Source organism: Orbicella faveolata, unplaced genomic scaffold (genome assembly GCF_042242905.1).
Source record: "Orbicella faveolata isolate gen_17 unplaced genomic scaffold, um_ofav_v1 contig_37, whole genome shotgun sequence".
Taxonomy (NCBI): Eukaryota; Metazoa; Cnidaria; class Anthozoa; order Scleractinia; family Merulinidae; genus Orbicella; species Orbicella faveolata.
Window position 1 is genome coordinate 12,501 of NW_028301566.1, and position 27,762 is coordinate 40,262.

The 27,762-nt window shown below is 38.1% G+C and overlaps 2 protein-coding genes and 3 long non-coding RNA genes across 6 annotated transcripts in view; all 5 read left to right on the top strand.

The window, feature by feature from the left end:
• The window catches only part of LOC149101550 (uncharacterized), a 3,532-nt gene extending 2,350 nt beyond the window's left edge, over positions 1-1,182 (top strand). The window contains exon 2 of the mRNA XM_089275729.1: positions 279-1,182. Within this exon, the coding sequence (XP_089131855.1) occupies positions 279-756 (478 nt within the window). The 3' untranslated portion in view covers positions 757-1,182. The remainder of the gene's footprint in view (positions 1-278) is intronic.
• A 4,759-nt stretch (positions 1,183-5,941) lies between these two features.
• Positions 5,942-9,916, top strand: LOC149101551 (uncharacterized). Its single transcript, XR_016202843.1, has 2 exons — positions 5,942-7,535; positions 8,032-9,916. It is a non-coding gene; the product is annotated as an uncharacterized LOC149101551 (long non-coding RNA).
• A 374-nt stretch (positions 9,917-10,290) lies between these two features.
• Positions 10,291-16,601, top strand: LOC149101552 (uncharacterized). Its single transcript, XM_089275695.1, has 4 exons — positions 10,291-13,998; positions 14,956-15,170; positions 15,372-15,666; positions 15,891-16,601. The coding sequence occupies exons 1-4, from the start codon at positions 13,891-13,893 to the stop codon at positions 16,101-16,103; spliced, it is 831 nt and encodes a 276-aa protein (XP_089131821.1). The 5' UTR covers positions 10,291-13,890; the 3' UTR covers positions 16,104-16,601.
• A 2,038-nt stretch (positions 16,602-18,639) lies between these two features.
• LOC149101553 (uncharacterized) lies at positions 18,640-19,520 on the top strand. The gene is made up of 2 exons (XR_016202830.1): positions 18,640-18,802; positions 19,399-19,520. It is a non-coding gene; the product is annotated as an uncharacterized LOC149101553 (long non-coding RNA).
• Positions 19,521-23,635: 4,115 nt separating this feature from the next.
• Positions 23,636-26,811, top strand: LOC149101554 (uncharacterized). 2 transcript variants are annotated; one of them, XR_016202860.1, is made up of 2 exons: positions 23,636-23,801; positions 26,545-26,811. It is a non-coding gene; the product is annotated as an uncharacterized LOC149101554 (long non-coding RNA). The 2 variants fall into 2 exon arrangements; XR_016202858.1 differs by lacking the exon at positions 23,636-23,801 and adding an exon at positions 25,775-26,403.
• The last annotated feature ends 951 nt before the right edge of the window (positions 26,812-27,762 follow it).

The window sequence follows — 27,762 nt, forward strand, 5'->3', positions numbered from 1 at the left end:
GGTGAAAAAAATATTCAAATTAACTAGTCAAACCCCACATGTAAGAACCTGTTGGAATTTGTTTGGCTAAACAGGGTCTTATATTTTGGGGTATTAAAAAAGCAAATTCCTGCCTGAAGGTTCTTAAATCCCTAGGTTCTTACACACTGGTTTTTACTGTATCAAATCCTCTCTTTGGGATCGACAAAATATTAAAACTTTTGCGTGTTGCCGAATTTTTTTTACGGTGGACTCCTGTCTGAAAAATAATTGTTTGTTTCTTTGTTTGTTTCTCATAGCAACTGTACCGACGCGCTTAAATCCTCGCTGGCTGCCGCACTGAGACATTCAACCAGACAAGCACAGCAGACTTATGACCGACGTACTTGCAATGAGAGAAAGCGGCTTGCTGTCGACCTGGCCAGGGACTTTGCAGAGGGAAGCCAGGAAGAGGGAGTCGTGGCCGCACAACCAGTCGAGCCTTGTCAGTTCCAGCCGGGAGATTTTGTGGCTTGTGTAGAAGACACCAGCACTGTGAATGCCCCGAAAATTCTCCTTGCCCAAGTTCATTGTGTGCAGGAAAATGGAGAGGTCAGTTTGCTTTGGTACAAAGCCGTATCAGCAAACATGTACAAACTGGAACTCGACGGCCAACAGTGGTATGAAAGCGTTGGTAGTCTGACTCCGGTGTCAGTCCAAGCAGCCAAAAATCGCCCGGGAGTTTATCGACTTCAGACGTCGAGACGGCAGATCCACAAAGCCATCATGAAAGACTAGCTAATTGACAATATTTTCAATAATGCCGGCCCCTGGTGGGAGGAGTTTTATACTTTTATTAGAACATTTTAAAGTACTTTGAATCAAGTTACTTCTCACTCCAAAAGGACTTGAAGCCATCATGAAAGGCTAGCTAATTGACAATATTTTCAGCAACGCTGGCTCCTCCAACGTGATGACAAATGGAGGGACTTTCTCAGTCATGTTTCCAGTGTTGCCATAATTTAAGAATTTTCCAACCAGTTCGCTTTTAGAGTCGGAATTGAATTTCGTCGGGATTAAATCGCAGACTACACACCCTGGTTTGATGCCTTTTTCAGGAGTTGTATACTTTTATCAGAATATTTTAAAGTACCATGTAATCAAGTTAGTTCTCACTCCCGAAGGACTTGATTAAATCATGTTGGTGGTTTGCCTTACAGTAAATTCTGTGTGCGCCTCTATTGTCTTTGCCATACGGTAGCGACAAGTACCTCTTTTACTAAAGTTCCGATAGGCCGCGTTCAATGTATCGATATTCTAACATGGCTCTGAGGTTTTCAGGTCAAAATTGCAAAATTTTTATTTTTGAGTTGCTTTCCTCTCCCGATCCCAAAAAGAATACAGAACATTTGAGAAGTTTGTCCTGAGAACCATGTAAGAATGCCATGTAAGAATGTTGATGTATCGAAGATGGCCTTTTTAAGAAACTGAAAACGTGTGCCATGTTTCTATCGAGTTATGGAAGAACGAGAAATCAGGTCTGTGGACTTGGACCGTCAAAATGTAAATTCTCTCTGCTGGCACCATCATCCTCACGATAATAATGGTGAACAATAATTGCCATTGGACGAGGTCTTTTGTGATATGCGGATACCGAGATCTTGATTGTTCTGGATATCACAAACACCGAATCTAATAATATTGTTGTATTACACATTGAAGGGGAAGCTCAAATATATGAAATTTCATAAATTCACCTGTAATAATGATCGTAATAATCGTAGTGAGGGTAATAATTACATTTCTCGGGACATTCATCTGAGGACGGGGAGACTTTTCGGTAGGCCTTACGTGAGGTTGTCGTGACCTACCGCTGACTGCAAGGCACGCGATCCTGATCCCAATGGCGGCAAGTTCACTTTTGAGGATTTTTCTGCTCAGGTAAACAGTGCTTTCTAAGTTTGTACTGTCTCGATCGCCGGAAAAAAATGAAACTAAGCAGCGTCGAAAGTCAGCCCTGATTTGAGACATGTCAGGGCGTATAATTTTTTGCTTGTCACCAGTTAATCTTGCCAAATTTACGTGGAATCAAACAGTAAAAAAAGAGGGGACACAACCTTTGAATTTACATGTTTCGGATGAAGGATGTTTACAATTAATCATAACCATGACGATTTTCCACGAGAGTAACTCGATCGAGAAATAAGTTTTTAAAATCAGTCATTTACACTGGGTATTTTTTTTTTCATCACTTAGTAAGCTGTGGTATCTATCAACTGCTTTAAAACTGATGCTTTGTCTTGTACTATTATTTTCACTATTATTGGAGTTATCATTATTTATATGTTTATTTTTAATTACTGGCATATTTTTGTGTTCATTTATTATTTTATTATTACTATTTATTATTTATCTTTTAATTTTGATAGTTGGTGTGATGACTTATGATAGTCGTTTGCCGACTTAAAAGTGTAGACGCAGATGACAATATTCTTCGATCAGATGGCTAATCACTGGCAAATTCTTTGTTATCGATCGCAGTCGTTATTTCTAATTCCTTCTTGATTTCGGTCTTGTTGGCAGTCAGGTGACAAGAGCACTAAATCCATGTAATTTCCCTTCAAGTGGTATTTGAATGATCAGTTGGTGTTAGCTGTTATTTTCTGAGCAAGGTGAGGTGCACTGTTAACGAAATATTCATTGAATCCATGAACAATTTGCTTAATTAACAATTTGATCCATATCGATTGTCGATAGCAACCGATGAAGAAAACAGTCACTCCAGCCATAAGGAAGTCTATACAGATAAAAAATAATCTTTAGAAAAAGGAGATCATATCTAAATCAACTTCTTCTCATACAAGATTGAAATCAAATCAGAATAAAGGAAATCTTCTGTTAAAAATAAGCGAGAAACCATATCGTAACCAATGCTTCCTTGACAACATGACTGGTGGGAAAAAAGATACGGAAAAGTGTAAGGCACGCAGATACTTGAAGCAAATCTTAGCTAAAAGACATTATGACTTAAATCATAACACTGTTTGTCTTTTGCTGGCTCAACACACTTGATGCTGTAGTGTGAGATTGACTGTAGTGTTGTAGATTGTGAGAGCAAGAAACTTGTCTTGTACTATTATTTTCACTATTATTGGAGTTATCATTATTTATACGTTTAGTTTTAATTACTGGCATATTTTTGTGTTCATTTATTATTTTATTATTACTATTTATTATTTATCTTTTAATTTTGATAGTTGGTGTGATGACTTATGATAGTCGTTTGCCGACTTAAAAGTGTAGACGCAGATGACAATATTCTTCGATCAGATGGCTAATCACTGGCAAATTCTTTGTTATCGATCGCAGTCGTTATTTCTAATTCCTTCTTGATTTCCGTCTTGTTGGCAGTCAGGTGACAAGAGCACTAAATCCATGTAATTTCCCTTCAAGTGGTATTTGAATGATCAGTTGGTGTTAGCTGTTATTTTCTGAGCAAGGTGAGGTGCACTGTTAACGAAATATTCATTGAATCCATGAACAATTTGCTTAATTAACAATTTGATCCATATCGATTGTCGATAGCAACCGATGAAGAAAACAGTCACTCCAGCCATAAGGAAGTCTATACAGATAAAAAATAATCTTTAGAAAAAGGAGATCATATCTAAATCAACTTCTTCTCATACAAGATTGAAATCAAATCAGAATAAAGGAAATCTTCTGTTAAAAATAAGCAAGAAACCATATCGTAACCAATGCTTCCTTGACAACATGACTGGTGGGAAAAAAGATACGGAAAAGTGTAAGGCACGCAGAAGTTCAGTCTAAGGGTGATTCTGCGTTGCGAGTCCACGATGCTCCCGATACCTTTGGGCAATTAATTTGAGAAGGTTCTCGAGTGTCTTACAGACATTATGACTTGAATCATTACGCTGTTTGTATTTTGCTGGCTGCATGAACACGCTTGATACAGTACTTTTGTGATAAAACTTAGGTAATTGACACTGCTTGTAAGCCAGTACATGCCTCTTTGCTTGATTCTCTGAGATGAGAAAGGTTCGTTTCATTGCTTAAATTTTAGATTGTAATTTTAGTTAGGGGACCTAGATAGGGATAACCTCATGGTCCTCCTTTTCAAATACTCTTTGTATTCTGTATTTGAATAAAGTATTATTATTATTATTATTATTATTATTACTATTATTATTATTATTATTATTATTATTATTATTAGTGGCAGTGCTGATGAAAATGTTTAATGTCCACAACACTTAAACCCTCTTAATTTCTGAGCAGAGAAAACCTACCAGGCCAGGTTTTTTGTTTTTTTTTTACTAAAATAATTTTGATATCAATCAATCCAAAACTCCAGCATAAATCTCACTTAAAAGTAATGTAAATTACTGAAAAAGGTCTCAAAGTTGCGGACATAACGTAATGTCCGCACCACAAATTAAAAACTATTTTTCTGAGAATCCAAAGTGACCCCCCCTCCCCCCAAGCCAATCACCTCAGGGCCCAGAGGGGTGCAAGCATGTCGCCATCCCTCTCACATTACCTACGAACTATCTCCTCTCTGCCAGCCATGCAAGAGAGTGCTAAGTTGATAACAGACTCGGGCGGAATAATTTGAAAAAAAATAAGGGACGAGTCGAAAACAGATTTCAATTTTAGCCAAAAAAAACACTAGCTTGCATTTGATGTCTTTTGTTTTGTCAACCAGTTCAATCAAAGCATGCTTAGTGGATTCCTTCCTCCCAGGTTGAAGCAAATCTTAGCTAAAAGACATTATGACTTAAATCATAACCCTGTTTGTCTTTTGCTGGCTCAACACACTTGATGCTGTAGTGTGAGATTGACTGTAGTGTTGTAGATTGTGAGAGCAAGAAACTTGTCTTGTACTATTATTTTCACTATTATTGGAGTTATCATTATTTATATGTTTATTTTTAATTACTGGCATATTTTTGTGTTCATTTATTATTTTATTATTACTATTTATTATTTATCTTTTAATTTTGATAGTTGGTGTGATGACTTATGATAGTCGTTTGCCGACTTAAAAGTGTAGACGCAGATGACAATATTCTTCGATCAGATGGCTAATCACTGGCAAATTCTTTGTTATCGATCGCAGTCGTTATTTCTAATTCCTTCTTGATTTCGGTCTTGTTGGCAGTCAGGTGACAAGAGCACTAAATCCATGTAATTTCCCTTCAAGTGGTATTTGAATGATCAGTTGGTGTTAGCTGTTATTTTCTGAGCAAGGTGAGGTGCACTGTTAACGAAATATTCATTGAATCCATGAACAATTTGCTTAATTAACAATTTGATCCATATCGATTGTCGATAGCAACCGATGAAGAAAACAGTCACTCCAGCCATAAGGAAGTCTATACAGATAAAAAATAATCTTTAGAAAAAGGAGATCATATCTAAATCAACTTCTTCTCATACAAGATTGAAATCAAATCAGAATAAAGGAAATCTTCTGTTAAAAATAAGCGAGAAACCATATCGTAACCAATGCTTCCTTGACAACATGACTGGTGGGAAAAAAGATACGGAAAAGTGTAAGGCACGCAGATACTTGAAGCAAATCTTAGCTAAAAGACATTATGACTTAAATCATAACACTGTTTGTCTTTTGCTGGCTCAACACACTTGATGCTGTAGTGTGAGATTGACTGTAGTGTTGTAGATTGTGAGAGCAAGAAACTTGTCTTGTACTATTATTTTCACTATTATTGGAGTTATCATTATTTATACGTTTATTTTTAATTACTGGCATATTTTTGTGTTCATTTATTATTTTATTATTACTATTTATTATTACTATTACTCAGAACCACCCAGCAAAACCGGGGGGGACTGTCACAGTTTCGCCAAACCTACACACTCACGCTTTAATTCTGTGCAGATTTACAGTGTAACACAGCGAATACATGGTTGTTTCTGCAAAAGCTATTCTCAAAACTATAGGTACCATAAAGTGACATCAAACATATATTTATAAGATTTACTCTGCATTGTTCTTTCAGCTTTGAGGAAGTTACACTCAGCACGAATGTGTCCTCTCCTTTTGCAATACCAGCAGTGGGATGTTATTTTGGAAGTCCCTTCCTCCCAAGTTGAAGCAAATCTTAGCTAAAAAACAGGTTTTTTCCCAATTTTAAGGTCTGTTGACTTCATGAAGGGGTTAATATTTTGACTGCTTGGAATAACTTGTGCTCTAGTGTTTCTACAATAAAACATAAGCTAAATTTTGAGATGTAACGGTGCATCTTATTGTTTTCAGTAGACATTGTGACTGAAGGAAAAATTGCCTTTTTGGACAGCTGTGATTGCAGAATGACATCACAATTTACTATCAAGACCAGGTACTAAGATTGTCAGAGCAAAAAACTTTATGAACCCTTAGCTGGAGTATTAACATGTAACCAAACCAGCTGTCAGTTTAAGAGACCAGTTCTTTTAGCCAAGATTATCTTCAACAAAACCCAATCCCCAAAACTAAAAGTAAAGGCTTACCGAGGTACCGCCCACATTGATAAACATTCTCTGCCCACTCCCCTTGCCCCGTCCTCTTCCCCTCCCCCTTGAAATGTATTGAGGGCTCTCACTGCCTGGGGTTCTTTTAGCTTTGAAGAAGTTACACTCAGCACGAATGTGTCCTCTCCTTTTGCAATACCAGCAGTGGGATGTTATTATGGAAGTCCCTCCCAAGTTGAAGCAAATCTTAGCTAAAAAAACAGGTTTTTTCCCAATTTTAAGGTCTGTTGACTTCATGAAGGGGTTAATTTTTTGACTGCTTGGAATAACTTGTGCTCTAGTGTTTCTACAATAAAACATAAGCTAAATTTTGAGATGTAACGGTGCATCTTATTGTTTTCAGTAGACATTGTGACTGAAGGAAAAATTGCCTTTTTGGACAGCTGTGATTGCAGAATGACATCACAATTTACTATCAAGACCAGGTACTAAGATTGTCAGAGCAAAAAACTTTATGAACCCTTAGCTGGAGTATTAACATGTAACCAAACCAGCTGTCAGTTTAAGAGACCAGTTCTTTTAGCCAAGATTATCTTCAACAAAACCCAATCCCCAAAACTAAAAGTAAAGGCTTACCGAGGTACCGCCCACATTGATAAACATTCTCTGCCCACTCCCCTTGCCCCGTCCTCTTCCCCTCCCCCTTGAAATGTATTGAGGGCTCTCACTGCCTGGGGTTCTTTTAGCTTTGAAGAAGTTACACTCAGCACGAATGTGTCCTCTCCTTTTGCAATACCAGCAGTGGGATGTTATTATGGAAGTCCCTCCCAAGTTGAAGCAAATCTTAGCTAAAAAAACAGGTTTTTTCCCAATTTTAAGGTCTGTTGACTTCATGAAGGGGTTAATTTTTTGACTGCTTGGAATAACTTGTGCTCTAGTGTTTCTACAATAAAACATAAGCTAAATTTTGAGATGTAACAGTGCATCTTATTGTTTTCAGTAGACATTGTGACTGAAGGAAAAATTGCCTTTTTGGACAGCTGTGATTGCAGAATGACATCACAATTTACTATCAAGACCAGGTACTAAGATTGTCAGAGCAAGAAACTTTATGAACCCTTAGCTGGATTAGCTGTCAGTTTAAGAGACCAGTTTTTTTAGCCAAGATTACCTTCAACAAAACCCAATCCCCAAAACTAAAAGTAAAGGCTTACCGAGGTACCGCCCACATTGATAAACATTCTCTGCCCACTCCCCTTGCCCCGTCCTCTTCCCCTCCCCCTTGAAATGTATTGAGGGCTCTCACTGCCTGGGGTTCTTTTAGCTTTGAAGAAGTTACACTCAGCACGAATGTGTCCTCTCCTTTTGCAATACCAGCAGTGGGATGTTATTATAGAAGTCCCTCCCAAGTTGAAGCAAATCTTAGCTAAAAAAACAGGTTTTTTCCCAATTTTAAGGTCTGTTGACTTCATGAAGGGGTTAATTTTTTGACTGCTTGGAATAACTTGTGCTCTAGTGTTTCTACAATAAAACATAAGCTAAATTTTGAGATGTAACGGTGCATCTTATTGTTTTCAGTAGACATTGCGACTGAAGGAAAAATTGCCTTTTTGGACAGCTGTGATTGCAGAATGACATCACAATTTACTATCAAGACCAGGTACTAAGATTGTCAGAGCAAGAAACTTTATGAACCCTTAGCTGGATTAGCTGTCAGTTTAAGAGACCAGTTCTTTTAGCCAAGATTACCTTCAACAAAACCCAATCCCCAAAACTAAAAGTAAAGGCTTACTGAGGTACCGCCCACATTGATAAACATTTTCTGCCCACTCCCCCTGCCCCGCCCTCTGCCCGACCCTCTTTTCCATCCACGGCCCCGTCCCCTTCCCCTCCCCCTTGAAATGTATTCAGGGCTCTCACTGGTTGTTGTTCTTTTAGCCTTGAGGAAGTTACACTCAGTACGAATGTGTCCTTTCCTTTTGCAATACCAGCAGTGGGCTGAAAAAGAAATTAGGTACATACGTGTGAGAATTTCGTGTATTTAGCTCGGGCTGAAATATTAGCCTGGTTGGAGGAGCTAGGAATTCAGGCTGGCTTTTCAAATAAGTCCTCTTAAATCAAGTAGAGATTTCACAAGTAATCAGAGTAATTATTCATATGTTTATATTATTTCTATGTTTGTATTGTTTAAAAACAAAGAAAAGGCCAATTTCTTGAGAATTGACTTTCATGATTTCACGGAAAAAATGGCTTTAAAGGATATTGAGTTAGTTGAAAATGTCACTAATCTTAAATCACCGTTTAAAAAATTTAATTGATAATACACAATCAAGACCACCTACATTTATCACAAGAACGAAAGAAGGGTTTCGTTCCCATCTTATAAAATGGTTTGAAAAAGGTTTGCTAAAGGGAACATGTTGTCAACTTCACAACAGCAAGTTTCTTTTTGATGTAGGGTACTAAACTTTCAGTTTTGTTTATGGTGACAACAGATATTTCCCTTGGCCATTTCGTGATTTTCGTGACAATCACTGCTTAAGAATTCAAGCTTACCAGTGGATCTTTTCAGTTTTGCAGATAGCTCTGAAACCAAAAAAAAATGATTTTCCAAATTAGCTTAATGCAATATGTTAACTGTGTTCAAAATTTTGTTGTCTGTTGTTTCATGTATATCAAGCAACATGTAAAACATTTGATATTGTACCTTGATTTTGAGCTTGTAATTTCTGGATGTCTGCAAAAAATCATGAAAAAAAAAAAATGATTTTCCAAATTAGCTTAATGCAATATGTTAACTGTGTTCAAAATTTTGTTGTCTGTTGTTTCATGTATATCAAACAACAAGCAAAACATTTGATATTGTACCTTGATTTTGAGCTTGTAATTTCTGGAGATCTGCAAATAAATCATGAGGCAATTAAACAGTGGATGAAAGTGGGACGTCAAGTTCAGAAACGCCTTAAATCATAAGCTCTAAGAAAAGCAATTAAGGTTCACTTGGTGATTTATATCATGTTAGTTGAGTTTCAACACTGAGAAATAAAATACCCAACACAGGTGCAACTACCTTTTTAAACATTTGCCTTACCTGAAGGAGGCTGGTTTTCCAAAGCATTACCAGGCTTGGCTACAAGAAAATGAGGTTTCACAGTTTTAACATAATATGTTAACTGTGTTGTAATTTCTGAGCAAGAAAATGTATTGCATCATTGCAACACAACACAAGTTCAACTATTTTTTTAAAACAGCTGCCTTGCTTGGAAGATAATTACTTGCTCCGGCCTCCTTGCTTTGCTATTTTTTAAAAACACTTGCCTTACCTGATAGAAGCTCAGTTCCTGAAGCCTCCACATCTTTGTCATCTAGAAGAAAATGAGGTTTAACAGCATGAAAATCAATTTTATCTTCCTCAAAGCCACCAAAAATGAATACATCAATAAAAATACATAGAAAGCATCAAGGCATTTGTTTCTTGTGTGTCTTGTCTCTAAACCTTAAGGGCAGATTCGGTGTAAAACCTTCTAGAGTAACTGCACCCCTTCTGTGGATGTCATTTTCAAGAAATTATGTTTACATATACCCGTGAATAAATTGTCCTCAAAATGTGTGCGACTTGTATTTTGGACTTGTGTCTTACAAGTTGGACTCTTGTCAAGTCAGACAATTTAACATTTCATTGATTTTTATCAAACAATCAGCAAAACATGTCATATTGTTCCTTGTTTCTCATGCTGTGGATTCTCAAAGAGCTGCAAAAGGAAATCCATACACAACACAGGTGCTTTGTTATTTTTTAAAAACATTTGCCTTACCTGATGGAGGCTCAGCTCCTGAATCCCCCTCATCTTTGTCATCTAGAAGAAAATGAGGTTTAACAGCATGAAAATCAATTTTATCTTCCTCAAAGCCACCAAAAATGAATACATCAATAAAAATACATAGAAAGCATCAAGGCATTTGTTTCTTGTGTGTCTGGTCTCTAAAGCTTAAGGGCAGATCCCGTGTAAAACCTTCTAGAGTAACTGCACCCCTTCTGTGGATATCATTTTCAAGAAATTATGTTTACATATACCCGTGAATAAATTGCCCTCAAAATGTGTGCGACTTGTATTTTGGACTTGTGTCTTACAAGTTGGACTCTTGTCAAGTCAGACAATTTAACATTTCATTGATTTTTATCAAACAATCGGCAAAACATGTCATATTGTTCCTTGTTTCTCATGCTGTGGATTCTCAAAGAGCTGCAAAAGGAAATCCATACTCAACACAGGTGCTTTGCTATTTTTTAAAAAACATTTGCCTTACCTGATGGAGGCTCAGTTCCTGAATCCCCCTCATCTTTGTCATCTAGAAGAAAATGAGGTTTAACAGCATGAAAATCAATTTTACCTTCCTCAAAGCCACCAAAAATGAATACTCAATAAAAAGAAATAGAGAGCATCAAGGCATTTGTTTCTCTTGTGTGTCTTGTCTCTAAACCCTAAGAGCAAACCCCGTGTAAAACCTGCTAGAGTACCCACTCCCCCTCTGTGGATATCATTTTCAAGAAATTATGTTTAAATATACCTGTGATTAAATTGTCCTCAAAATGTGTGCAACTTGTATTTTGGACTTGTGTCTTACAAGTTGGACTCTTGTCAAGTCAGACAATTTAACATTTCATTGATTTTTATCAAACAATCGGCAAAACATTTGATATTGTTCCTTATTTCTCATGCCGTGGATTCTCAAAGAGCTGCAAAAGGACATCCATACACAATACAGGTGCTTTGCTATTTTTAAAAAACATTTGCCTTACCTGATGGAGGCTCAGTTCCTGAATCCCTGTCATCTTTGTCATCTAGAAGAAAATGAGGTTTAACAGCATGAAAATCAATTTTATCTTCCTCAAAGCCACCAAAAATAAATACATCAATAAAAATACATAGAAAGCATCAAGGCATTTGTTTCTTGTGTGTCTTGTCTCTAAACCCTAAGAGCAGACCCCATGTAAAACCTTCTAGAGTAACCACGCCCCCCTCTGTGGATATCATTTTCAAGAAATTATGTTTAAATATACCCGTGAATAAATTGTCCTCAAAATGTGTGTTTGATTGGTTATAAAGAAAAAAAAACATTGTTATTCAATATTAGTTATTCATTTGCAGGCTAAACCACATAATATATACAGGGCCACTGATTTACATCACAAAAGTGTCTGTTGTGTTACACCTTTGTCCTTCAAAAGATTTTGACACATGTAAAACAGAAGAAAATAAGGTTTCACAGCATGAAAATCAATTTTATCATTTAATATTTTATCATGTAATATTTCATCAGTGTTCAACTTACCAGGGTTTTCATCACCGTTAAAACCAGTAGGCATAATTTGATCAGTTCGAGTTTATTCTGATAAAAATAACAAAGAACAAGATGTAAACTTAAATAATTTAACTCACCCAGCCGACCCAGTGATATAAACCATTGTAACCCTAATCTCATACTGAAAGAGTAAACTCACCTTGAAAATAACAGTTAACAAATCGACCATATCATAACTTGCTTCAGAGCCTGCGTTTTTGAAAATAACGCCTCCGGTAGGTTTCTTGGTTTGAAATACTCCAGAGCGACCAATCACGATAACTCTTGCCCCCAGTTCGTCCGCGGTTTAAAGTCAACCAAGCTAAACAGCGTCGTTCGTCACGAGTTGGAAATCTTAAGTCGAAAATCGCCGCTCGACTCCTAAAAAAGGAATTGACAGCGCAACTACTACTTAATGCTAAAGCCGGTATTTGTGAAGCATGCAGTGGAGAGGTAAGAAGTTGATATGAAGCGCTTTAAATCGAGATCGAAACCCAGAATGATTCGTCGACTTCCGTTTATTAATTCATGTGAGAAATTCTTCACCTGCGTGCAAAAAATAAAATGATATTTAATTCCACTAAATAGAGACCATGAAGAAATACTTAAACAGAAAAAAAGAAGTGCGATTATTGTGATTTAAGCTTTATAAAGAATACCAACATATTGCAATATCCTCCGCGTGAACTCTAGTCACGTGAGTCCAATCTGGAACAAGATGTTGGTTCAAAATGTTATTGATCTCTAATAGATTTATAGTTTTCTAGTGACGTCATCCAATTCATTCCCGGTCTCCCTCGCCCAAGATCGCCCTGAACTCTGATTGGTCTACTCGTGGGGTATTTAAACCTCGAGTGTCATAGAGACAAGCATTTTTAGCGCGTGGTTTTGCGTCCTGTCGTGTCGATAGGTGAAATACGTGCAATGGATTCTTTGCTTTCCTACGAATCCAGTTCTAGTAGTACCTCTGATGGCGAGGCATGGACCGAAACACAACCCCCTATGACAAAACGGGCCATCGAGCAAGCGCCGCCCTTTGCAACCCTAGAAGACGACGCGTTGATGGACAGGTGTGCTTCAGACTCTGAAGTAAGCGATTCTAACGATGAAGCCCCAAAATTCGGTTCAGAGCGATTTCATCCCACAGATGGAGATCAGCTAGACGAGAATGAATTGGAAGAACAGCACCAGCAGAACTTCGGCAGCAGAGGGGAGACAGAAGCCTTCGGTGGTGGTGGAAACATGCATGCTACATTTCCCTTGCCAGTTGGAGGAAAGAGGAGTCCTTATGCGCTAAATATCCGTGATCTCAATGCAAGGATGCGCGCTTTCTTGGCGTCGGTAAAGACATACTTCACGCAGAGAGTAAATCTGGAAAGGCAGAAGGCCCCGCTTTGCCCTTCGACTTACGACAAAGCCCAAGAAAGAGTACTTGGTATGTATATGTTGTTGTATGTCTTTTACTCAGTTCGCTCACAGAGGCCGCACGCGCGCGTTTGATTGCGGTAAAAGGTATACGCGGCTGTAAATGCTTCGTTCTTAAAGCGTGTTTTGGCCAATGCTTTCTAGATTAATTCAAATATTAGTTCAAACAAGCGTGGGAAAAAGGGAAGACGCGAGCGGGAGCGGTTCTTCAAACCAGAGGTGCGAAAAATTTCTTTTGTGTTGTCTTGGCCGGTATTACGCATTTTTCGTCTTTAATCTCTAGTCAGTTTTACCTACGCAAGGACGGTTTTTCCGTTCTTTGTAGTCGTTCGATTTAGCGATTGTAAAAAAAAGACGAAACAAAAAAATCAAAAAAAGACCAAAAACGAATGCGTAAAACATTGTCTTCTCTGGGATGCGCGCAGAGTGTGATGGAAAAAGGGAAGACGCGAGCGGTTTTTCAAACGGGAGGTGCGAAAAATTTCTTTTGTGTTGTCTTGGCCGATATTACGCATTTTTCGTCTTTAATCTCTAGTCAGTTTTACCTACGCAAGGACGGTTTTTGCGTTCTTTGTAGTCGTTCGATTTAGCGATCGTAAAAAAAAAAAGTCGAAACAGAAAAATCAAAAGAAGACCAAAAACGAATGCGTATAACATTGTCCCCTCTCTATGTTAGGTTTTCTGGGATACGCGCAGAGTGTGATGGATACACGAGAATTGAGCCCAGAAGTGTTCCTGCGAGTAACGTTCATCGAAGGCTACGTGGAATTTCTGAAGGTGGGTGTTTTCGTTTTCGGCGAAAAATTAACTTGCAGGTTCTCTTGTTGCGTAAGTCAAAATATCCCGCGTAAAAGGGCGTGTGTCCCGCGAGGGCGAGTTGGGCTTGAGTTGCTGGGGTCTGGGTTCGATCGTAATTCCACAACAGACGTGTGGCCGCCATTATAAAAGTTGTTTTGGCTAAATCAGACGGGAAAATGCTTTCAGATCTTGTCTTAGTGGGTGAGTCCTTGTCAATGTATGGATTGTCTATCTAGGTTGTAGTCTTTGACAAATTCTCTTCTGCTTATTTGTTCCAAACTGCGTTCGAAGTCGTTTTCTTTACGACAATTTAAAGCGACTCCCTCGCTGTTAATTGTTCCCACGACACAAGCTTACAGCTGCTACTGAACTGCCGAGAAAAGAATTAAGCGGCCACTAATTTAACACAGTTGAAATACGATTGATCTCAAAATAATTGGCTTGTTTTTTGTCGTGTGGTGTAATATTTCGTCACTGTAATATTTCGTATTTTTATATCACTTGTTGTTTTCAAATTGAATTTACTTGTGTCTTTGATCTTTGGCTTTTACGTACATAAACGCATCACCTTTATTTCACCTCGAATTTACAAGGGTAGCTGTAGAGCTTATTTCTCCGAGAAAAAAAAAGTTTAATGAATAAATAAATAAACAAAATGGTATTGATAACAAGAGTGGTGATTGTTTTATAAGTCACATCAGCTTTATAAAACTGCAGATTTGCACTTGCAAATTCACGTGGCTGAAATTGAGTCCAGAACATTATGTTCAGAGTATGGTGGATCATACTTGCCAACATTACACACAGCAAATGTCAAAACCAGGAATGTGGTGCGACAATATAATTATCCAGGCCGTATGCTTTTATGATTGAATCGAATTGAAATGCAAAGTTCGCAAAATTCATCCGCTGCTTCAATCGATTGTTTCTCCCCAGGAAAAGCGGTGTTGCAGTTCAGCGACAGTCTCCAATCACATAAGTTCGATCTTGTACCCGATCAAATTTCTGCATCGCGAAGATGCGCCCAACTTCAATAATGTGGCGATCATAAAGCAGTTGAGAGTTCAAGCCACCCTGCTCCAAAAAGAGGGCGACCTCGACCGTCCATCCAGCAAGGAGGACTTTGAAGCGCAAAATCGCTGGCTTCCTTGGTGAGTCTGATTTGTGTTTGTTTCTCTTTGATCACTTTTTATACACCAGGCAAGAGAAAGGGAATTTATTTTACTCTAATTACTCGTCCACAAAATGCAGGAGGGGAGGGGAGGGGGGTGCTCATTCGGAGATGGACAAAAGTCATAGCTGGTGGCAGCTAATTTGACGGTAATGACATTTTCTCTGCCTTATTTCCTCAGGGACCAGGTTGTGAAAACAGTAGCGACACAACGGGAACGCTTTGAGCTTGCTGGTCCGATGAAAGTGAAGGCCAGAGAATGTTGTGACCTGGTAATGGTGAGCCTGTATGTTTTCATCCCGCCATCCCGAGGCCTGGAAATCCGAACGCTGGAAGTCCTTGGCAATGGTTACGACTTTGATCAGGCTCGCTTTAAAGATCGAAACGCTGTGGTGATGAAGGACGATGGAGTCATCTTGCACTTTCATAATTACAAAACCAGGCGGTTTTCAGGCAGGGATGAATTGGCGTTGGAGGTTAGATTTCTGGTTTTCCCTGTTATATTTAATTTTTTTTACTTTTTTTGAGAGAAATAAACAAAGCGAAAAGGGGATCCAAATGGTTTTAGTTCGATGTAAACTTGTACGTTTAAGGACCACTCATTGTCCTCTAGGTTGTGGTTTGTCATGGTGTGAATGGAAACCGAAGCCTGGCAAAGGGTTAGCATTACTAATTAGGAACTCACTCACTCTCTCCTCAGAACGACCACGAACTTTGCCAGATTCTGCGTATGTATGTGAAAGACTTCCGACCGCACCTCACCAAGGAAGGAAGCGGAGATTTTCTGCTGTTGGTGAGTTTCTTTTTTTTCTTTACTTTATTGTTACCTCCCCAATGGGGCTTTTCAGGAACAATAATTGTTCCTGAAAAGCCTAGTAAGCCTAGTAAAACTGAAAAGCCTAGTAAAACTTAGTAATTTAAGTAATTATTACTTAAATTACTAAGTTACTAATAAAGCAACTGAAAACATTTCTTTTTAAGAAAGCTTTTGACTTGTGGAAATAGTTTTAAAGTTTAGCATAGTTGTTGTAATAGTTTTAAAGTTTAGTGATTTCCATTTATTCATTTATTTTAACTTAATGTAAAGCGCTTTTGAGTATGTTTGTCTAGTTCTAGCGCTATACAAGTCTATTATTATTATAACTACACAATCAAAATTAATCAAATTTAAAAAAAACATTTACAACATTATCTAAACTTTGTAGTCACGAAAAATACTAAAAATAAATGAAGTTTAGGGAGTATTTACAAAATTGTTGAAAAGCTTATTCTTTAAGATACGTTTAAAAACTTGAACTGAACAGCTTGATTTTAAAAAGGGGTCTAGATTGTTCCAAAGTCCAATAGTTCTGTAATAAAATGTTCTTTGTCCTGAGGCTGTTTTAAAAAAAGGTATATCAAGCTTTTGGCCACTCCTAGTTGTACGCTTGGTAACTTGTTCGCGGGTAATGAATTGTGACGTCAGATATTTGGGGGCGTGTCCAGAAATGCATTTAAAAGCCATGGTAGCTTGGCGGTAGTATAGTTGGTCCGTAACGGGTAACCAAGACAAACTTTTTAAGTGGGGAGTTACATGATCGTACTTTCTCGCGCCACTAACGATTCGACATGCGTAGTTCTGCACAGCCTGTAATTTCCTTATATTTTTCTCTGTGGTATTTGCCCAGACATTCGAGAAGTAGTACAACTTACTGAAAACCAAGGCATTTATCACGGTTAACAACGACGTTCTGTCAAGACAGTGTTTGACACGGCTAATTTGCGCGAGGCGTGCGATACATTCCGATACTGTGGTCTTAATATGATCATCAAATGTCAAGTTCGAATCCAAAATCACGCCGAGATCTTTGGCTGATTGTCTTGGGGAGATGTCTTTTCCCAACAAAGACAAACGAAAATCATGGAGCTTCGAAGTCATCTGTCGGCTCCCGAAAACAATTAATTTCGTCTTGTCTGGATTTAGTAATAGCCGATTTCTGAAACACCAGTTGCGCACACCGAGGAGGTCTTCGTTCATCTCCTCAACAATCCATTGGGTGTCTTGTGAATGAAAAGAAACAAACAATTTTGTATCATCTACATAGCATTCAGTAGAGCAATTCTGTGGAGCTTCCGGTAGATCATTAACATATATACTAGATAATAAGGGGCCCAGGATGCTACCCTGAGGTACTCCATATTCAATTGGTATTGGATTGGAAACAGTGGAGTGAATTCGTACAACTTGATATCTATTTGTGAGATAGCTGTTAAACCATTGTAGCACACTAGTTGAGGTGCCAACATCTTGTAGTTTTCGTAACAGTATTTGGTGGTCGACACTATCAAACGCTTTGCTCATATCTAGGAGAACACAGGCGGTTAATTTCTTTTTATCTATTCCTTTAAGAAATGCATCAGTCGTGCGAAGTAATGATGTTTCAGTAGAGTGCCATTTTTTGCTTCCATTTTGTTTTGTCGTCAGCCTCTTCTTTGTTGTCAAATAGGTGACAAACTGATTATAAGCGACTCTTTCACAGACCTTTGACAACACAGGTAGTAGCGAAATTGGTCTATTATTGTTAGGAAGTTCGTGATTGCCTTGTTTGGGAATAGGTGTGATTTCGGCTGTTTTCCAGATCCCTGGGAATGTTGAAGATGAAAGAGAAGCATTGATGATTGATGTAACAAAAGGGAGTATAATCGGCAGGCAGTCTTTAATGACTCGAGTTGGCACTTTATCAATCCCAGGAGCCTTATTAGAAGGCATTGCATTTATAATGTCCTCGACTTGTTTACATTCAACAGAATGAAATGTAAATTGCTCAGATGTCAGAAAAAAGTTTGCTGTTGCAGAAATAAGGAGGGGTAAATTTTTTCAAAGTCTGAATTTCAGACTGGGGTGAACAAATGTTGGTTTTCATTCTTAATTGGTCCCATCAAGATTAAACCCTAACCCTAAACCCTAACCCTAACCCTAACCCTAAACCCTAACCCTAACCCTAACCCTAACCCTAACCCTAACCCTAGAAAGCCCTAGAAAGCCCTAGAAAGCCCTAGAAAGCCCTAGAAAGCCCTAGAAAGCCCTAGAAAGCCCTAGAAAGCCCTAGAAAGCCCTAGAAAGCCCTAGAAAGCCCTAGAAAGCCCTAGAAAGCCCTAGAAAGCCCTAGAAAGCCCTAGAAAGCCCTAGAAAGCCCTAGAAAGCCCTAGAAAGCCCTAGAAAGCCCTAGAAAGCCCTAGAAAGCCCTAGAAAGCCCTAGAAAGCCCTAGAAAGCCCTAGAAAGCCCTAGAAAGCCCTAGAAAGCCCTAGAAAGCCCTAGAAAGCCCTAGAAAGCCCTAGAAAGCCCTAGAAAGCCCGATTTCTTAAATTCACATCCTTTCCTGATCTTTTTCAACCGAAATGCTTACCTTAGTGGTACATTTTATCCTGTCCACTTTTGAGAAAATTTATCGTCTTATTTGCAGGGAAAATTGATGCTGAGGACGGTTTCAAAGGCTGAAAGCACTGTCAGATATTAGGAATAGCTAGGAAAAAGCATTTTCAATTTTTTTGCGCTTTCTGTTTTTCAACTTCTTGTGACATGTGTTTATCTTAGGATGGAAATTACTTATCCTCAAGAACGAGTTAAAGAGGTAAGTCACCAAACAAAATATAGCTACACATTGAAAAGTATCTGGTATGAAATACAAATTACATAGAAACTTCAATTTAGTACGTCTTCTTTGATTTTTAGGAACAGTGAGTCTATAAACTGCATACGGCTGAATAAAAATAATGTAAACAGAATTTGCGTCACCATTATTTGCATATGCACTGTTGTTATTTGAAACGAACAGCACTGGATGTTTAGCAGCGTTATCGCCCCCTCACTCCATATACTCTATAAGCTTGGAGCCTCCTTTACTGACAAACTTAAAAAATGGGTTAGAATATTTTTTGGCAATGTGCTACTTTTAAGAAGTTACTCCGTTCGATAACTGACAGCAGTGAAGAAATGAATTCAAGTAGAGAGCTAGTTATTTACGCTTAACCCACGAAACAAAACATAATTACACACTGAGAATGGCTTGTAAACAATTTTAAAGAAAACAGAAAATTATTGTTAAACTTAATATTTGTCACCAATCTGCCAAATTTTAAGGAATTTCACAGCAGGAAACGCAAAAAATTCACTGTCAGTCTTTAATTCTGATGTAGTGTTCAAATTTCATCATACTTACCCCCGCAGGTTGGCGGCAGATGAAAATTTGACAATATCCTCAAGATCAAGCTACCGACCTTCATCAAAAATAAAAATATCTCTAGAAATTAACTAGTATCTGGCACGAAATAAAATTTGAATAGAACTTCCATTTGGTAAATCTTTGAATTTTAACAACAGCGAGTCTATCAACTAAATACGGCTGACTTTAAATAATGTAAACAGAATTCGCGTCTCGCCTATCTCTAGATGCATTGTCGTTATTCGACACGAACAGCACTGGATGTTTATCAGCATTATACTCCCTCCTTTGCTCCATATACTATATAAGCTGGGAGCATAGTTTATTAAAGAACTAAAACATGGGTTAAAATATTTTCTGACAATGTGCTATTTTCATTAGCGACGTTGGCTAGTTCGATTTCTGACAGCCGCGAAAAAATTAATTCAAGTAACGAGCAAGTTATTTCCGCTTAACCCACGAAACAAACCATAATTATGCGTTGGGTAATGGCTTGTAAACAATTTTAACAACAAAAAATTTATATATAAAGATTTGTCTTCGTTTTCAACAAACAGCTGGTCTGCAAACAAAAGCCAATAGATTTTGCTTTGTAAACATTAAAGTTTGGGTAACAGTTGTTGGGTGTCAAATAACGCAAGCAGAAGGTTTTTGATGTTATCAACTCGTTACATTACACGAAAGGCAAATAACACAAGCAGAGTTCTCCATTCGAGAATCGCATGTCATAACATCGACTTAAAAATATTTCATGACATTGCGTACCCCAATAGAAGTTTCTCGAAACGACCAATTCGAAACTTTCGTCCCATCGAGAATTTCATGCAAGATATGACAAGCGAAATTATCCATTCCACAATTGCATATAAATACGACTCACAGATATTTCACAACATCATGTTACCATTATCTAAGTTTGTCGATACGACAGATTCCTTTCATTCGGGGAAAGGAAAATTTTCCGCACGAACCTACAAGCACACTCCTCCATTAGACAATTTGATGTAAATACAAGCCCTTGTAGGGCTTACTTTATTTTACACAACGATACAAAACGAAAGAAACAAATCTATACCGAAATAAACGCATCAAGTATCAAAACAGTAAAATTCCTCTGTACGAAAACCTAAAAAGGAATAAAACAGCGGAACTCCGAAATTCGTAAATTCGAAGATCTGTATTTCGAGAACCGAGTCCTTCCAAGACTGTACTATATAACACTTATTGCTTCAGATTATTTAACACTTCGTACATACAACTGGATGCAGTGATATTTTTTAACAGCGAGTTATAGCCGAAAGATCACAAGTGCTCCATTTCGCAAATTACAAATACGTATTTTAAGAAACGGGTGCTTCAGTACCTTACTTCCTTCGTTACCATAGTGATAAAGCGAACATTAACTCGTGAAAGGTGAGTCAAGTAGTAGGCACTCCTTTTACCGAGCACAAATCTGTAAGCTCGAAACCGAGCGTGCAATAATTTTTCCCCTGACGATTTCCCTGCAAACCAAGGCCATCACGTGCCAGTTTAGAGTCCCGGGTACTGGGAAATATGATCCAAGTTCTGGATATCAACCCATAGTTGCTCAACCGAGCGTTCAATTGTTTTTCCTTGTCCATTTCACTGCAACCCAAGGCCATCAGAAGTTAGTATAGAGTCCCTGGGACCGGACAATATCCCCCAAGCTCCGGGAAATCGAGCCAAAGTTGGTCAAAATCACGATGCGTGTAAGTCGGTCTTCGCTACCTTTTTCACTCTTAAAATTAAGTGGGGCTATTTTGGCGCTAGAAATTAGCTCCAAAGCGGGCGTGCGATAGTTTTACCTCCATCCATGTCACTGAAAACCAAGGCTATCACGATGAAGTTTAGAGTCCCCGGGACTGGAAAATATCATGAAAGTTCCGGCATATCGAGCCAAAATTGGTCAAAATCACGATGCGCGTAAGGCGGTCTCGGCTATTCTTTCAGTCTTAAAATGAAGTGGGGCTATAATTCGGCCTAGAAGCTCAAAACCAAACGTTCAAATATTTTTCCTCTGTCCATTTCACTGAAAATCAAGGCCATCACAAGTTAGTTTGAAGTCTCTGGGACTGGAAAATAATCGAGCCAAAGGTGATCAAAATCACAATGCACGTAAGGCGGTCTCAGCTACTCTATCAGTCTTAAAATAAAGTGGGGCTATATTTTGGCCTACAAGCTCGAAACCGAGCGTTCAAATATTTTTCTCTGTCCATTTCACTAAAAACCCAGGCCATCACGAATTAGTTTAGAGTCCCTGGGACTGGAAAATATCCGAAAAGTTCCAGGAAATCGAGCCAAAATTGGTCAAAATCACGATGCTCATAAGGCGGTCTCGGCTACTCAATCAGTCCTTAAATGAAGTGACGTGGAGCTATCTTTCGGCCTAGAACCTCGAAACCGAGCGTTTAAATATTTTTCCTCTGTCCATTTCACTAAAACCCAGGCCATCACAAGTTAAGTTTAGAGTCCATGTGACTAGAAAATATCCCCCAAGTTCCGGCAAATCGAGTCAAAGTTGGTCAACATCCCTATGCCCGTAAGGCGGTCTCGGCTACTCAAACAGGATTAAAATAAGGTGACCTGGGGCTAAATTTCAACCTAGAAGCTCGAGATCGAGCGTTCAAATATTTTTCCTCTGTCCATTCTACTGAAAACCAAGGCCATCACTAGCTACTTTAGAGTCCCTGGGACTGGAAAATATCCCCGAAGTTCCGCAAAATCGAGCCAAAGTTGGTCAAAATCAAGATGCGCGCAAGGCAGTCTCGGCTACTCTATCAGTCTTAAAATGAAGTGAGGCTATATCTCGCCCTAGAAGCTCGAAACCGAGCGTTCGAATATTTTTCCTCTGGCCATTTCACTGAAAACCAAGGCCATCACCAGCTCGTTTACAGTCCCTGGGACGGGAAAATATCCCTGACGTTCCGACAAATTTAGCCAAAGTTGGTCAAAATTACCGTCGATGCGCGTAAGGCGGTCTCGGCTACTTTTTTAGTCTTAAAATGAAGTGGGGCTATATTTCGGCGTAGAAGCTGGAAACCGAGCGTTCAAATATTTCTCCTCTGTCCATTTCACTTAAAACCAAGGCCATCACGAATTAGTTTAGAGTCCCTCCCACTGGAAAATATCCCTAAGTTCTGGCAAATCGAGCCAAAGTTAGCCAAAATTACGATGCGCGTAGGGCGAGCTATATTTTGGCCTAGAAGCTAGAAACCGAGCGTTCAAACATTTTTCCTCTGCCAATTTAACCTAAAACCAAGGTTATCACGAGTTAGTTTAGAGTCCCCGAGACTGGAAAATATCCCTCAAGTTCCTGGAAATCTACACAAAGTTGTTCAAAATTACGCTGCGCGTAAGGCGGTTTCGGCTATATTTCGGGGCTATATTTCGGCCTAGAAGCTCGAAAAAGAACGTTCAAATATTTTCCTCCGCTTATTTCACACAAAACCAAGGCCATTATGAGTTAGTTTAGAGTCCCCGGGACTGGAAAATCTCCTCCAAGCTCCTGGAAATCGACCCGCAGTTGTTCAAAATTACGCTGCGCATAACGCGGTCTCGGCTACCCTTTTAGTCTTAAAATAAGTGAAGCTATATTTCGGCCTAAAAGCTCGAAATCGAGCGCTCAAATATTTTTCCTCTGCCCATTTCACTGAAAACCAAGGCCATCAGTATTTAGTTCAGAGTCCCCGAAACTGGAAAATATCCTCCAAATTCCTGGAAATCGGCCCAAAGTTGGTCAAAAGTACGCTGCGAGTAAGGCGGTCTCGGTTACCTTTTTGCTCATGGATGTTAGACATCCATGAGCTTATAAGGCAGTCGGATGGCGTTCACTCACTCACTCAGTCCATTGTGATTAATTTATTCATTAAAACTGGATTAAATAGTTTTCACCTATCCCTCCCCTGCTAAGTATAATTTTTGTCCCAGACACTTCGTACTGTTTGTTTGGCTTGTTTTAGGGGGGACAAGAAAGGCGAAATTTTGTCCTATAACACGGAGTTTATACATGGCGGTTAAGACGGCACGAAGATGGGTTTTGGTTCAATCCGTGGAGTTTTAAAATGGAAAGTTCTTAAGCTAATCAGCAGTAGCTGCGACAAATACACATGGAAAGACTAGAAGGACATACTATACCATTTTTGTGCGGCATTTTGAGGAGACCTTCGTGGAGTGGTAAAATGGAAAATTATCAAGCTAAGGAACACTAGCCTCGGCAACGGACATTGAAATCCTGAAAGCTACGATGCTCGTTTCGAAATCTTTAAAGCTACGATGTTAAAAAGCGACGATGTCATGTCACGACCGAGGACAAAAAGTCTTTTAAAATGTCACCTGGAGGAGGAAACAATGCAATGGGCCATGAATTCTGTATCATCTGGAACCTAAGGTGAGCCTCCTTGTTGTGTCGTATTTTTTTACTACGCCTTTTATACGAGGGGGATTATTTCGTTCGGAAAGTAGCTCTGGTGCAGGGTCGACCGCTCTTTGAATGAAAAACAAAGACAGTTTTTTATCATGTCTTATCAGATTTCTAAATAGTATCACTGGAGAAAATCCAGATGATGTGAAAAATGTCAAGACTGCCCCAACTAGTAAAGCAGCATTCAGCATTAAAGGCAATACACTACATGCTGCTTTTAAGATACCTGCCAATAGAGGTTTTGAGCATTTTGCACTGGACAGTGATAGACTGAATACCATTAGAGCAAAACTAAACAAACAGGGTGATTTTCATTGATAAGATTTCTATGGTTGAAAGTGGCATGTTCAACTTTTTGACTTAAAGATTACAACAAATTATTGGAACTAATGAACCATTTGGTGGAATAAGCTTGGTAACTGCTGGAGATCTTTTCCAGGTTAAGCAAGTTTTTGATAAGTGGATCTTTGAAAATTCCCAATCTGGCTGTAATGAATTTGCAACAAAAATTTGGACAGAGTACTTCACCCTCGTTGAATTGACAGAGATAATGAGACAAAGAGATGACAAAGAATTTGCTCAGCTACTCGATCGTTTGAGAGAGTGAAAGCACTCTGAAGATTTTTTTTTTATTATTATTATTATTACTATTATTATTATGTAAAGTAAAAAGCACTCTGAAGATGATATAACCATTTTGAAACAAAGACTTCTGAATGTAAGGCCTGGACAAGATAATTACAATATGAACATGGCACATTTATTTACTAAACATGCATCCGTACATGCTCACAACAATGCATTGTATGCCCTCTCTAAAGCTGATAAAGCTCAGACTAAGGCTTTGGACATTGTAATCGGGGACATCTCTGATGATCTCAAGAAACAAATGAAAAACAAAATCCCAGATGATCCAACAAAGACAATGGGTTTATATTTGCTCATGTCAGTAGTAACTGCAACAAAATATGACTGACAACTACATTGATGTGACTGACGGACTCACCAATGGTGCAGAGTGTGTCACAGAACACAGAGACTACAGAGTTGAAATTATACCAGACCAATTATTATTTGGGTGTCATTTCCACATCCTGACATAGGCAGAAACCAGCTTAGAGAAAATGCACATTTATACAAGCCAACTATAAATAGAAATTGGACACCAGTATTGGAAGTAACAAGACAATTTTGAGCCAACAAAAAAAGTGAGGTCCAAATTCTCCGGTGCCAATTTCCACTTAGACCTGCTGCTTCCAAGACTATTCACCGTTGTCAAGGCGACACATTAAATGAGGTAGTTGTTGATTTTCCAGTATCCAGAAGAGAGCACATACATTATGTTGGCTTGAGCCATGTACGAAACAGCTCTGCAATGCATATTTTTAATTTGAATGAAAACAAACTAAAGGTTAGTGAGAAAGCTAAAAGTGAAATGAGCAGACTAAGAACACAAGTAAGCCTTGTACCTTAAGCAGTATTACGGACTGACGATTCACCCCAAACAAAAACAGTCTTGTTTCAGAATGTTAGATCTCTCCACCTCCACCTAGATGATGTACAAAGTGATTACAACATTCAAGAAGCTGATGACAACATTTTTGTTGGATCAAAACTTTGCTTGTTAGATAGAGATGATAATATCAGCTTAGTAAATTAACTCTTTACAGAAATGACTTTAATCAGTCTAACATAAGAACTTGCTATGGAACTGCTTTGTACATTAAGAATGATTTGAATTGTACTAAAATTCCATACAGATATAACTTTTAATTAATAATTTGGAAATCACTGTAATGGTGTTGAGCCAACCAATTCCAAATATTAATGTCATTGGTATCTATCGATCGAAAACTAGTTACAATTTCACAGTTGATTGATCCTCTTACTCATCTTCATGACTTAGTATTCACAGAATCTAAAACTCCGAATGTACTGCTTGGGGATTTCAATACTGATCTAATGCAGGCAAATTCAGAACAAATGGCTCTGAAAAATATCTTATAACAGACAAAGGATACACTCAGTTGATTAACCAGTTTACTACTGACTACAGTACACAGATAGATCATGTATATACCAATGTATTACAATGTGTACAATTAGCAGGTACCCTGGAGTCTTACTACAGTGATCATAAACCTATTTACATTTTCATGAAAGCTGTTTGAATATTTCCCTGTATTTATCATATGAGATCATTATTAATATATAATTTAGCTGAATTTGGAAACTTTACATACCAAAGAAATACATGTGTCTAAATGTATCAAGCAACTATTTAAATCACACAGCAAAACAGTCAGAAAATTTATTTGCAGAAACAAAGAATGGTTTGAATTTACTGTGCTATTAATGTCCCTAAATTCCTAGTCTTCATAGAGATTCAAAATTACATGTAACTCTACCAAAATTTACAGATGCTGTACATGACAATACCTTTTTTCTAGGTTAAAAGAATTATTTTAACTCCAGTGTTTCTTTAGAGAGAGCACGGCATTATAGCTAGCATTTTCTTTCTTAACCCTTTCCAGAAAAGCAAGAAATATCACTTGGACACCTTAGTTAGGTAGGTAGCTTATTTTTATTGGGGCAGCAGGGGGGAGAGAATAGAAAGGAAAGCAAATTAAAGAAATACAAGATTTTTTCTGCATATAATCATTTATACCCTTTTAAAATGTGTCACTGTTACATTCATTGTGTATTGCAGGTTAGGCAAGTTGTACTATTGTACATGTGCATATAACCCAGATGAACACTGCAATAACAACTACAGTATGATATGCAAGTGACAGTAAGCAGATGTTACTATTAACACAACATTACTGATGCTATACAGGTTTATTAGCCGTCAAAAATAATATCAAAAGACTTAGTAGAAACTGGCTTTAACAACACAAATCACCATTTAAACTTCATGGAATTAATCTGAGAATTACAGATGGATGTGGAATTCTCCTGCTTACAAAAAGAATAAGATGTTTTCAAGACTTAAGTCAGCTGACACTTGAACTTTTGAAACTCACTCTTTACAAAATACATTGGGTGCAAGCATATAAAATGGCTCTCCAGGCTGCATGTATAATTACAGAGTTGGAAACACTTTAGAAATTTATCCATATATGTTTCTTAAAGTCAAGAATGTTGACAATTGAAATCCATCTGAACTTGCTATGCGTGTCAAAACTTAACTCGAGAAATGAACTTATAGCTTTACACTGAAATACAGAAATTATATAACAGAAGCTTAAAATTAGCAGTTCTATACCATGTTCATATACATGAACATATACGTGTAGAGTATCGCAATCAGTCTTAATATTAGGACTACAATTAAATGAAACTCCTAGAACCATCATTAAGGAACACAAAAGTTGAATGTTTTAATCTGTCTCTATTCATAAAATACAAATCTGGCAATGTTTATTCGAAGTAAAAGCTGTCCTAACTGTTCCAGCTTATACCTTTTGAATTTCCATTCAGTTCTTAAAATGGTAGTTATCATGCTGTACTTCTACTACGTGTATGTCCTGCTGCTTTAAAGATTGTTATTTATAACTCAGCAAAAATTGTAAAATCTGTATCAGTAGGAGACTGCTGGCTAGAATGTCTCCTCTTACCTTTTATGTGCTACATTATGGTAGTCAGTATTTCAGTGGACTTAATAAGAAAGAAAATGCTCCTAATAAAAGCAGTGTTCCTCTTGGTTTTTGTTGTTGCACTCTGTTGAAAACTATTTTCAATTATGTAATAAATAATTATTTATAATTTATAAAGTAATTTTAACGGAGAGCAAATTCAGCCACCTAAAGGGTGGGAGGCATGGTAGCCTCATGGTTAGTGCACTCGTCTCTGGATCAAGTGGTCCAGGTTCAGGCCCTGACCGTGGACATTGCGTTGTGTTCTTGGGCAAGACACTTTATTCTCA